This window comes from Notolabrus celidotus, chromosome 17 (genome assembly GCF_009762535.1).
Source record: "Notolabrus celidotus isolate fNotCel1 chromosome 17, fNotCel1.pri, whole genome shotgun sequence".
NCBI classification, from domain to species: domain Eukaryota; kingdom Metazoa; phylum Chordata; class Actinopteri; order Labriformes; family Labridae; genus Notolabrus; species Notolabrus celidotus.
Genome location: NC_048288.1, coordinates 21779784 through 21792842, shown reverse-complemented (window position 1 = coordinate 21792842; position 13059 = coordinate 21779784). Strand labels below are relative to the sequence as shown.

Here is a 13059-nt window from a genome sequence, read left to right as displayed (position 1 = left end):
CATTTTGTTAAACAGAAAACACATCAATACCAATAAAAATCAGTTCCAGCAAATGCACTTCATTTAACATCCAGCAGGAACAGAAGATCCATCACTAACTTGAAAGAAGCTCTGAGCTCAGTTACAATATACAGTGTGGCTTCGTTCCAGCTCTGCTTTACCTTCGGTGGGGGCGCTGGTGGGAGGGGGGGAAGTGGAGGGCCAGCCCCTATCTGCCGTAGCCTCTTTGCTCCTGGATGTTGTTTTGGCGACAATCGTGGTGGTGAAGGGGTAGAGATGCGTGGTGTCGATGATGTCGCACATCTTATCCTTGGTCTGGAAGATGAGGCAAAGCAAAAAACGTTAAGAATTCAGGAAACTCCATAAAACGATTTAAGTCATGTTCAATTGCACCTCATTGTTTACCTCATCTGGGCAGCTGTTGTCCACCCAATCCTGCCGATGGCGGTCGAAGCCGCTGGAACACCTTAAGACAGAAAAAAACAAAGGTCAATCTTCAGTTTGTTTAAAAGTGAGAGACAGATATCCTGAAAAAAACAGAAAATATGTTGCTTCAAGCTGACATAGGATAAGCACCAAAACTCCAAATCCTTGAGTTTTCTATAAAGCAACGAATAGGCATCCTCTACGTTCACCCTTTGTACTGGTTGATCAGTTAGTAAACACAGTCAGATATCTCAGCTGTGTCCAAATTCAGGGGGAGCATCTTTCAAAGGAAACAACGTTTGAGGCCTATGTAACCTGATCAGGTCAGACCAAGATTATATGATCTGGTCTACAGAAGATTTCCTGTTTTTCTCACCAGCTGTTCCTGCCCTTACCAGTCCTATTGCCGAGCAACCTAAACAGCTGCACTGGAACTAACTGACACTAGTAACTTGAAATGCGCCCCTCGAAGGAAGCACCCCCTGAATTGGGACACAGCTCCAGATTACATTTAGCTGGGGTTGCCAACTGTCCCGTATTAGCTGGGACATCCCGTATATTGGGCTAAATTGGTTTGTTTCATACGGGACCTCAATTGTCCCGTATATTGACTATAAACTCTTGTAAATACAGCAGACTGAACTCTATACAGATCCTAGATCAGATAAAACGGCAGTGGCAGATCATGTGCCATTCACACCGCCTGTCATCTAATCACAAGTCCTGCAAAAAAAGTGTGGAGAGGATTTTCTCTCTGATGGCCATTAAATGTTCAGGCTCAAGAAACAGATGCAGCACAGAGCTGATCAAAAATGAACCTCAAATATCTGTAAACTGTGACTTGTCATGTAAGGACTTCTCTCTGACTGCGCAAAAGGACAAAAGACTGCTTGAGTCAGTCAAGAGCAGCAAAAAGTATCCATGGAAAAAGTACATTTGGGGTGTCATACTCCTTTTGCATTAAATTTATTTTTTTTGCTTGTTTTTTGATGTAAAGACACAAATTGTGGTTTCTTTATATATGAGGTTACATAATGATACAGTAAGGATTAAAGAGAATAAACACACTTTCTGCATGTCCAGTTGAATCAGAATATGTAACTCAAACACTCATACATGATTTAGTGGCCAAAAATAAAATTTCTGTAAAACAAAAAATGTTGATCATAATGTTCATCACGTCCAATGTCAGTGGCAGCCGTTTTAGTTACTTCTGAAAAAGCGATAACAACAGAACCCACCCTAAATGTAATAAACGGTTATGATTGGCTTGAGCTAAGATTAGCTTTGATTCATATTTGTTGATATGAAAAGGGGAACAAGACAAATCTTCCCGTGTAAATAGCACACAAGCTCACTCATATTTTGGTTCCCATGCTTTCCTGATGTGGGCTTACCGATAAAATGTGAAGTCTCACACCCTTCTGTCCAGAGGCGAAGAGCACCTTTATGTGTGAACATGGTGAAGCAGCCCTTAAACAAATATGCGTGTTGTGAAGTAGCTCACAGGAGTCAGAAATGAATAATCACTTTATATAACAATCCTATTTTTTTCTCTGAAACAAGCTGAGAGTCAACATCTGCACCTCCCACTCCCTATACCTCCCCCTGAGGTCTGGATCTGAGGAGGGAGCAGCTTTGTGCAATATGAAGACGTAGGATCTGTGAGGGGAAGTTCATTGGGTCATGGGTCTTGGGAAAAGCGTGATTATGAGTCAGCCATGTAGCACGGTCCAGGACTTTTAATAACCTCAACAGGCAGACGGTAAATTGAGGCGGCACCTGCTAATCCTTCATGCTGTAAGTGGATCAAGACTATAACCCGCCCACTGGTGAACTTGCTGTCTTGGCCCTTTAGCCCAAACAGTATCGTGTCTGGATTAGAGAAAGTATGCAGAAAGGGAAAACCACCCACACTAGGTTGTGTTAAATAAACTAAAGTTGAAAAGTTGTAAGTGAAGTGAACACAAATGGAAACAACCTCTTACCGTCACAATCAAGAGAACTGCTTTTTTAAAGCCCAGCAGTGCTTTGTGCTGCAAGGACAATCTGAGTGCAGTAGAGTCTCAGATAGCCCCAGCAGGCTCAATCTCTCCAGTGAACATATTGTTATGGTAATGGATTTTTGTGAAGAAGTCCAATTCATCTTTCCACCTCTGTAATCATCTCTCTTCTTTTTATCCCCACACTAAAAAAAATTGCCCCATCAGTTCAATCAGCCGAGACAATTTCTTACTCTTAATCCTCTGCTTTTGCTCCCTCCCAGAGAGAGAGAGGAGAGAGGAGCAGAGTGAAAACAATATCACAGAGCAGCTCTGGTCTGACCTGTCTCAAAAGGGAACTGGTGTTTTGTTTCTTCTCAATGGCATCCATCCCTGTTGCCATCTAGCGCTGTAAGCCAAACTGCTTTTAATTAGATATGTGCAGAGAGGCATTATCTGAATATAAATGAACCCACAAGTTGGAATATTTCTCTTCAGGTTTCTCTGCAGCCACAACAGAACAGATAGGTAGACTCCTCCTAAGTTCGGTTCATACCTGAAATACTGTCTCAAATTCCTGGAAGAAAAGCAGTTGTGTGCATTACATGAGCCAGTCATATCACAAATACTGAACATAGAGAAGACATTTTTTGGCAGCCATTTATTTTAACGTAACCAAGCATCTGACTACTGCTGCTGCTTCACATTAAAACCATGACATTGGCACAAAAGAGCCCCAAAAAAAGAGAGTGAAAATTCTTAAAAGTTATTCTTTTTTTGTTTCCATCATTGCACAAAGCATCATGGGATACATACTGACCAAGCGGCAACCTCCGGTCTCAAACTATGAAGCCCATGCGGAAGTATTATAAACTGCAATTCATTGAGAATCCGCTTGAGGCTGGAGAAACACCGGAAACCACATACACACCAATTCAAAAAAGACGATCTTTGCCGCATTAATAAACATGTTTACAGCCTGGTTCAAAAAACGGCTTGGCTCTATGTAGCTAATTTCTCTATCTGCACACACTGTACGGGGGGTGAATGTTTTTTCTAACGCGACGGTTCAGAAGATATTAAGATTATGAGTTTTGCCCAAAGAAGGACATGACTGACTGGACTCCCGTACGGGAACACACAGTTATTGGCTAGGAGGCTCCGCTTTACCAAAATATGGCTGCCACCATCGATTGGCTTCAAAACAGCGCTCAGGAACACATGGGTGACGTCACGGATACTACGTCCGTATTTTACACAGTCTATGATACTGACACAAACCAGGCCTAACCCGCCTTACTTCCTTTTTTCTAACACCTCTCTCTCTCTTTAGGTCGTACTCACGCATTTTAAGATATCAGTGGTTTACTATGAAGTAAAAAAAAACTTGTGGAGAGCTGGTTTGTGGAGGTGGTCCAGGCAAACTGGTCAACCGGTACCTCACGGCCATCAAAGTCCCCATGGGGAAAACAGATGGTACAAGAAAGAGCTACACAGCTGCACATAAACTGCACATTATGGACTTTTGACCGTAATGAGAATCGTCACACAGGAGGACATAGTCTGGGTTTTACTGTGCTTCTTCCATCCCTAATCTTAAACTGTAAATAACAGTTTCTGGAGAGACCCAGCCATCTCAATATTTTCCTCTTTAACTGTGATAGTTCTCCAATGTGATACATCTCTGATGCTCACCAGCTGTGCTTCTTTAGCAAACTAAATTCCTGCCCTCCACTAAACACATCAGTGTTGAGCTGCACGGCCACTTGCGTCCCTCTGGGACTTCCTGTCATGCTTTATTAACCTGTTGAAACACCATCTGCCACAACATACTGATGCAGTTCACAACTTAAAGAGAGAGGCACTGCGCTCTCACCTTCCCAGCACTTCAACATGAGAGAAGTTCATTAGGGTTGTTCTCTTGAATGTCAGCGTCTTTCATTAACCCTGGAGCCAGCGAGGCCGCCATGCTTTTTAATCAGTGTGTGTTCAAAGCATGTTTGGTGTTTTTTTAAAGGAAGTGGCTGGCTGAAGGATACAGAGGGCAGAGTGTGGCTGAGCAGTCAGATATTAACGCTGTTAGAGGGCTCATTAAAATCCAGCTTAATGAGATCACTGCCACAGGCGTACAGTGTCTCTCTTCGGTGTCCTAGCATTACTGAGAGGAAGAGGCACTGTTTCCTGTGGCAGCGCTGTAAATTAGCATGTCTCTGTCAAAAACAAGAGAATTTAAGATAAGCAGAGGGACAGTTCAATTCAAAACCCTGTGTAGGTCCTGAATAACACATCTCAACAGACAAGGGAGAAGTGCAGCACATTTTTTCATTTAGACAGATTATTCACAGAATAAATGATGAGTTTAAAATAAAGAGGAGGCAAATTAATATTTGATGTAAAAAGGCACTCAAAGTGCAGCAGCAGCATGCACAAGAGAAGAGTCAGACTAACTAAGCTCAAACAACCTCCAAAACTTCTCTGTGTTTATCAGGACAGTAAATATACAACTTGACTTATAACTTGAAACGTTCCTGAGTATCAGTCTATGAATGAAAAAGCAGCTTTGTTTTTTTCAACTCAGTCTTTTCCATCTTTAGAAAATATCGAAACCAAGTAGGGCTCATATTTCAGCTGACAGGAATTTGTGAGGAGGAACACTAACACTTCTTCAGCAGCTCAAATATTTACTTTGGTTTGAAGTGCAGGGAGACAGGAAGGGGAAGATAAGGAGAGGAGCAGAGGTTGACAGAACAGGTGTGAGCTGAATGCCTGTTAGAATAAGCTGCTGTCCGTCTGAATGGTAAAACTGAACTCCCATTCATGAGCAGGGCTGTGTTTAAACGACAATAATGACACTGCAGACAGTCCAAATCTAACTGGAAAAATTCATCTTTTTAAATATTTTAACATCTTCCAAACTGACTGAGTCTGTGTACTGAACATGGGCGGGGTTAGACATAAATGTATACAAAACCTCAGAGCTTAACCTCGACACATCCGTGACAGGAGTCCGGCAAAATAAATGAGTTCCACTGAATTTTTAAAGAAGACCAAACGGCAGCTTGAGCATCTTTATCTCTTCATTATTTACTAAATCAAACTCTGGCTGCCAGCTGTGCCATTGCTCTGAGAAAGCTACTAAGAATTTTTTGAAGCTAAAGGTTTTTATAAACAAACTTGAACTGATGGTTTCTAAGAAGGACAGAAGCAGACATGCATCTATTCATTTTATCTACTCTGTTTATCTGCCATAAAGAGGTTAACTTCTTCTTTTGTTTTCTGGAGATCTTCACTTTTTTATTTTGTTATACTGAGATGACAACGCTCATTTTTGTTGTAATCTTTCCCATCGTTTCAGGATAACAAAGCTTGTTTTCTTGTGATAACTTGATCCATTAACTTTAATATGTTAAAGGGATATTTAAGTTTTTTTGAAGTGGGGTCATATGAGTTACATTACACTAGTGCTCCTGCTAGCCAGTGAGGTGCCGGTGAGCTCTTCCCCTTTAATGAGAAAATTCCCAGATGACCGGGGACCCAGCGGGGATGGGTGGACGTACAGATGGTGACAATGAATTTCCTTGTTTTTTTATTTTTTAAGTTATATTTTTGGCCCTTTTGCCTTTATTTGATACAAAAGCTGAAGAGGGACAAGAAATATGGGGAGTAGAGAGCGGGGGAAGACATGCAGGAAATGGTCGACCGGCCGGGAGTCAAACCAGCGACCCCTGCAACGAGGACTGTAGCCTCTGTATGTGGGGCGCTTAGAGTGCTAGGCCACCAGCTTTACTTATTAAGGACAAAAGATAGGATAAGAAGAAGCTTTGAGAACTAAAGTATTTTCAAACTTTTAAAACAACAAACCTGTTGAGCCGATGGCACCAGCTACAGTTGAAGTTGATCTGTGAGGAGATGCAGTCGCTGCAGCTGGTGAACTTCAGACAGGCTGTAGAGGAGAGGAATCACAACAGGTCAGATAGTATATCAATTATATATAAAGAAAGTTAGGACATGGAGGAAATGAAAATGTTTAGAAATATGTGCCATCAGAGCCAAAAGCTGCTTGAATAAATTCTTACTGGCTAAGGGGAATATTTCCACAGCTGTAGAATTGGTGATCTTCGTTTTGGTCAGCTCCACACGATGGTACTCATAGATCGTCCTCCGCCTCACGTCTATATTTTGGAGAGAGAGAGAGAGGAGATGGAGTAAGAGAGAGAGCAAACCGTCACAAATCTTCCAGCTGAAGATAAAAACTGGGACAAGTGGTCCCAGAAGACCGAGGCAAGCGAGCGGGAGGCAGAATCGGGTCATAAGGGATGCTACCACAGCACTTTATTTCTCTCTCCTCCTTTTTTTTTTTCCTTTCTTTGTGACCAAGTGTCAGCTCAAGACTTGGCAATGGACGGTGGCAATTTCCCCTGGGAGCTGATATCAATCAGATCCTGTTGAAAGGCCGCCTTCCCAGTCATCTATAACAGGAATGGTACGAGAGAGCGATTGATTGGATACATCATTGACTCTCATTGCGTTCTGGCCTTCATAACTCACGGGCTGGTGGAAAAAGGCTGCTTGCTTTCAATGAACATGCATCTTTATTACCATCAGTTACAATAGAAAATAGGATGATTAATTACATCCTTTGTTGAAGTCAGAAAGAGAGTCTAATAGATCTGATAAGCCCCCTGTGCTGTTAATGCAGTGGTTAATGTAAACCCTAATTGGATTATAATGTCATTTTCTATGCAGGTGCTCCAGGAACAAAACACTAAATTAGTTTAATAACTCTCTGCAATACCCACCGTCACATTGCTCAATCCATGACATTTCCTATTGCACTTCTGTTTGCTAGAGCACTGAGCTACAAAATTGAAATTCAATACAGCACACAGTGGCTGTGTAACATTCACAGTGAGAAGTGACTCATTCATCATATAGTTTGTGATATGCTGAAACAGCTTCAAAGTTAAAGGGATACTTTGACATTTTGGGAAATAAGCTTATTCTCCTCAGATGGAAGCTTTAATGTTTGACTTAAATATGACAACAAGGAGGTGTGTAGCTCGGCGAAAGGAAGGAAGCGGGGGGAGGAAAGCTAGATCTCTGAAGTTATCCATGACAGTTTGTTTTTCAATCTACAGTTTTGAAAAAAAAAACATCAGTTAGAACTAAATCTAAAGCTGCAATCCGCTTCAGAGAATGCGTTAACAGGTTTGAGCTAAAGTTTTACCTTTGAAGTTTTGGATCACTCTCATGCTCAAAAATCCCTAAAATGTCCTGAAACTTTCAGGTTCATCGCACATGTGAACGCCAACAGACTAAATTTTCTCCCCAACCGTGCCCACTATTTTTCCTGCTAACCCTCTCATAAAATTTCCACTTGAAGTGGCGATGAGCTGATGTGAGAACACAGCAGGGAGTCTTTGGGAAGTATTCAACAGAAGCAAGCGGGCAGGTTGGAGTGATTGGTGTTAATATTATGTAATAAATGCAAACCTATAAGATGTAGTAGGGTGAATAAAAACATTCATGATTGAAGAGGAATCAATTTTAAGTCGTGAGCAGCGAAGATGTCTGTGCATCAATCTGTATACACAACATAAGTGTGAAAACTGTTACCATTTGTCTCTGTCGCTCCATTGTGTAAACATTACACTGTGGATATGTCCAAAACTTCACACTACCATCCTATCCATAATAATCATAGTAATTATGGCATCACATTGAGTATTTAAGTACATTCCAGGAGCATAATATGCAGTTTTATGTATACGAGGAATGCTGTGATGTATACTAGATTGGCTAGAGTTTTCACGTCATACTCAACTGCAACAATACGCATGGCGGCTCTTGAAACACTACAACAGCAGAGCACGACAGTTTGCTTCAAAAGGCAAACAAACATAGGTAACATGTTTTCTATATGGTCTATAAATGTATTCAAATTGCTATGTTGCTGTATAACTAACTAATGTTTGTATATTGTTGTTGAATTCTACATGTCTAGCATGCTAGCCATTGTAGCTGGGACTTGAAATTGACCAGTAAATGACACAGTAATATGAAACAGAGAGGGTGTCGTAAACAGCAATGCAAGCCTTGAAGTTAGTAGGCAGTATGCAGTACATACTGTTTGAGTGTGTCGTAGGTAGCATATTAGTTAATGGTTTCACACAGTCTGCTGTTTCTACAGTGTGTTTCTGATTAGGGGTGGGAATTGATAAGATTTTGATAACGATTCCTGAGTATTTTTTTGAGGGGAAAAAATTAGTTCTACACAGTCTTCCGCAACAAAAGGAACCATTTTATTTTTTCCAAAATTCTGACTGCACAAGACCTCATTCTTGGCCACGTGAGTCCGGACGTGGCCCCTCAAGCCTGGATGAAAAAGACTGAATTTGGAGAGGAAAAACGATTTTCCTCTCCATTTTTCCTCGTGGATGAAGGAGTTCTGCGTTGCCGAGTGTGTGACGTAATGCAACATACAGTAATGTGACGTGATGTTGTGCTGGGAAATGAATCGTTAAGAAGAATCGATAAGATTTGAGGTGTACAATTCCGATGGAATTGATTAATTGGAACCGGTTCTAAGTCGGATCCTGTTTTTGATTCCCACCCCTATTTCTGATGTCATTCAATCTGACAGTGAAGACTTCATGTTATAATGAATAAGTGTGAACAAGCAAGCTAGACAATTCCCATAATGTGAAAGAGGCTGCACTATTGATTTGACACTAAGACAGTCCCTCCAGGAAGTTGCGATTTCGCGATCGCAACTATCAACGCAAATTCAACCAATCAGCGCGATTTTTTCGCGGCCCTGCAATTTTTTACAATCACCGCAACTTTACCGCAAATTTGACCAATTACCTCAATCTCAGCCCCTGTACGTCATCGGTTTTGTCATCAACTTGACATCCTTGGAACATAAACGTAAGTCCTCACTTGATCGGCACTTTTCAACAACAAAACACGCACAGAGAACGGGTGAAGAGAGAGGACAGCAGGCAGGACAAGTGACCATGACAACGTTATTATTTATAGATTGAGGGGCTCAGTGTTCGCTTGGTCTCTACCTGCAGCAGGTGTGCTTTATGAACCAGCTCTCCTCACCTACATGCATCTGTCTCATCTTCATTGATGATTTTTACCCCGGGTGTGCGTTAGTGACAAAGACACAACCGGGGGACGTCTGTTTACTATTTGATGTTTGACGTTGTTGCCGTGGTTACCGTAGAAAGCTCGGCATCTACAGCTTGATTTAATCCAGTTTGGTGAAACATCAGACACATTCAGTAAGTTTTGATCAACTCCTTGTCATCAAAGATGTAGATTAATTTCAGAGTGCGTGAACTGACTGTGCATCAGTCGCTGCGAGGTGCATTCAGGGACCGTCGTAAATGTGCAATACAGACCTTTCATGGCATTTTTCTGTGAATCAAGAGAATCAAAATACAGTCAGTGGCCACATCAAGAATGCTTTCTAAAAACAACTGTAATTTAGCATATTTACTTGCCCCTGAGATGTTATTGGGGGAAAAAAGCAAAAAAAAATAATCACAACTTTCACCGCAATTTTTTCAAAAAGCTGTCGCAAATTCAGGCTTTTTGGGCCGCAACAATCACAAAGAAATCCTGCGAAATCCTGGAGGGACTGCTAAGAGCACCAGACAGCACAAACACAAATTTAGAGACAAAATTGATGGGAATGGCAGAGTGTCCAGCAGCCAGAATACCCAGGTATTTTCATCAGGAGTTGGTGGGGACCAAAATCAGAACTAAAAAGAGAGGAAGTATTAAACTTAAAATCAACAAGTTCCCCAAAAGCAACTGAAAGTATGAAACTGTCTGTGCAGTGTTCAGCTGATTTCTGCAGCCCTAATATAACACAGAAAACACAAAAGAGTATTTAAAAAACAGTTGAAACTTCTCATTCAACATGAATCAGTTCAGTTCTGTGAATTGTTGGTTGATTCTTGCTCTATGAATTGCTGTGCTGGCCACAGTTTTCGTCTCATGTGATAGGATGTTGTTCCCCTGCAGATCTGCTTGGTTTGATTACACACAGGACAGCTGATCAAAGCAGCAAATGTGAGCCAGCTCAGTCCAACCTGAGCAATAGTCCCCCCTTCCCCCTCCCTTCCTCTCCTCCCCTGGTGCCTGACTTCCTCCTGCCTCCAGCAAAGGGATTATCAGGTGCCTAATGACACGGTGGGGGCCAGAGGAAGGTCAGTCCCCCAGCCTGAGGCAGCTGATGTGTGGGCAGACTGTGACGCCTGGCTGGATGGAAGCCTCAAATCAGATAAATTATAGCCTGCTATCAGCCACAACATAAACAACGTGTAATGAGGATTGAACTGCCATCCGCTGATACTATCAAACAAGGCAGATTCACAAAAGAGTGTTGTCAATTAGGCAAAAGATGGTTAGTTAAATAAATCAGGAAGGACATGCAGCTGCAAAAGTAACAGAATCTTAAGCTAAATGAAAGCTTCTGTTTGAATTAGTGATAAAACCCAGCCTCTGATTGCTTATTCATCCACACAGTGAAACTCCAAATCAATAGAAATGTGATATCAAGACACTGAGCTCAAGATCGATGGTGAGATGGCAGCTTCTACTGTCCACTCATCTGTGGGTGCCGTTATGCCAAATTGTACATTGTGTTCAATCGATCTCTTGATCCCCATGATTACATTATTGGCTCGTTGAGATAAATCACGACGTTTCTTCTTAAACAGAGATCAGCTGATTAAATCCTGGAAAGAAGACATTGAAAAATGACTTATTCCTGTAAGTCATATCTCTGACCTTGGCATCTGTCCTTCAGTAATAGAGCAGTGTTGTTCTGCCATGGCATTACAAACAGGGGCGTTAGTAGTTTCACTACATTTCCTAGTCCCATGACAGCAGCATTGGCTTTTTGTAATCTATCAGCTTTTCAATGGCTTATCTGTTTCTTTGATGAAGTCGTGCAGTGTCCCCAAGAGATTCGTTATCTTACAACAAGAGCAAGTGGAGCAATCCACTAAGGACCAGTAGCCAAACCACAGACATGTATTTGTAGCAGACTGTTTACTTCTGTGCAACACCACATCCATGATGCTTACGACTTCCTTGCTCCTTTGACTTAACATGAAGGTGAACACACTACAATAACGAACCCTATTAAAGCTCCTGTAAGGAACTCTCAGTTTGTGTTGATTCTGGCGCCCCCCTGTGGACGAAACTATTCCTCTTATTTATTTTCTGTACATGAAGAGTTCATCTGCAAAAAAAGTATACTCACTTTTGAAAAACGTGTTTCAAAAAACATAGTTTTTCTAATACTAGCTTTTGGTATTATCATTCAACTGAAGTTGGGTGGCTCTGACTAAGTCAAAATGACTTTAATAATCAGAGGTATCTTGAAAATTGTACTTTATTAGGAATCTATATCCATAAGAAATATGTTTTTTTTTTTTATAAAAATGGAGTTATCTACTTTTGCAAATGAACTCTTCACATGTGTACAATGTATTTATTTTCTCACCCTGCTTTACTCTAACACTCAAATCTATGAGTCATCTGAAGTTTTTGCCATGGGACGTGCAAAAAGAATGGCTGTTTGGCAGTGTGCAGTAATCACTACTATTGGCCCCTACCCCTGCCACTAGTGTCAGACTTTAAGAATCTTGTTTCCTTTTGTAGGTGATAAAGAGGCCTACATTTTAATTTCAGTCTGTTTTGTAAACAGCCAAAAATCCCTTATATGAGCTTTAAGCAGTCTGCTAGCATCTGCTGACAACAGCTTACGACAGAAAAAAAAAGGAGGGAAGAGGTGCAAGTAGATGAGGTTATAGTAGAGAAGTTAGAGTTTAGGTTAGGGGAATGTGGCCTAGCTCCGGTTTCAAGACAACTGTGCATATAACTCTGTCAGTTAAACTTTCTAAATTGAAGAAACATCATTTATTTCTAGCTGTGAGGGTGAGAGACACACGTGCCCAATGCTGGAATTAATATCGACCCAGGGAGATGATATAAAAAGGTTGGAGGGGGTTCTGTCTTCATTCTCTCATTTTCAGACTGACTCACTGGGGCTGATAATGTGTAATCTTACATTAGGAGAGTATATTAAAGCCTGGGTCTTCATATGTTCGTGTACCCTGCGTGTTAATTACACACTCTGGCCACAGGACACCTACAAATCTCTCTCATCTCCTTCTTTTATTGGACGGCCTGCCCTGCCTGGAGGAAGTGTTAAAATGTTTTATTTGAGCTTTTAATCTGAAGCAAAGCCAGTGTCGGTTTAAAAGTGTCCCCCCTCGTTGTCATGGTTGCGGTGCAGTAATTGGCTGCAGAGACAATTAACTGAGACGAAAGACTTCCTCCTGATACAGCCCGCAGCGGCACTCATAGCTCTCCTCTCTGATTTGTTCTATGGTAAGATCAGACCTCAATGTTCTCAGGACATAGAAACTCAACATACCAACTCTCAGGAGCCTTATCATGTATGATTGCCTTTATATATGATGAAAAACATTGCTTTTACTTTTGCAAATATAACCCTCTCTACGTTATGTTGTTATTGCATCATATGTATGATGAAAACTGCTGATTCAGCCTTATAAAAGGTTAAAACACTATCCATACATGGATTTCCACCTTTCGAAGC

At 41.3% G+C, this 13059-nt stretch overlaps 1 protein-coding gene across 1 annotated transcript in view; it reads right to left on the bottom strand.

Annotated features, from left to right (window-relative positions):
* The window catches only part of plxdc2 (plexin domain containing 2), a 126424-nt gene that overhangs the window by 18282 nt on the left and 95083 nt on the right, over positions 1 to 13059 (bottom strand). Inside the window, exons 8-11 of the mRNA XM_034705802.1 lie at positions 6485 to 6580; positions 6270 to 6351; positions 406 to 466; positions 162 to 315 (exon numbers count right to left, since the gene is read on the bottom strand). Coding sequence (XP_034561693.1) covers positions 162 to 315; positions 406 to 466; positions 6270 to 6351; positions 6485 to 6580 — 393 coding nt within the window. The remainder of the gene's footprint in view (positions 1 to 161; positions 316 to 405; positions 467 to 6269; positions 6352 to 6484; positions 6581 to 13059) is intronic.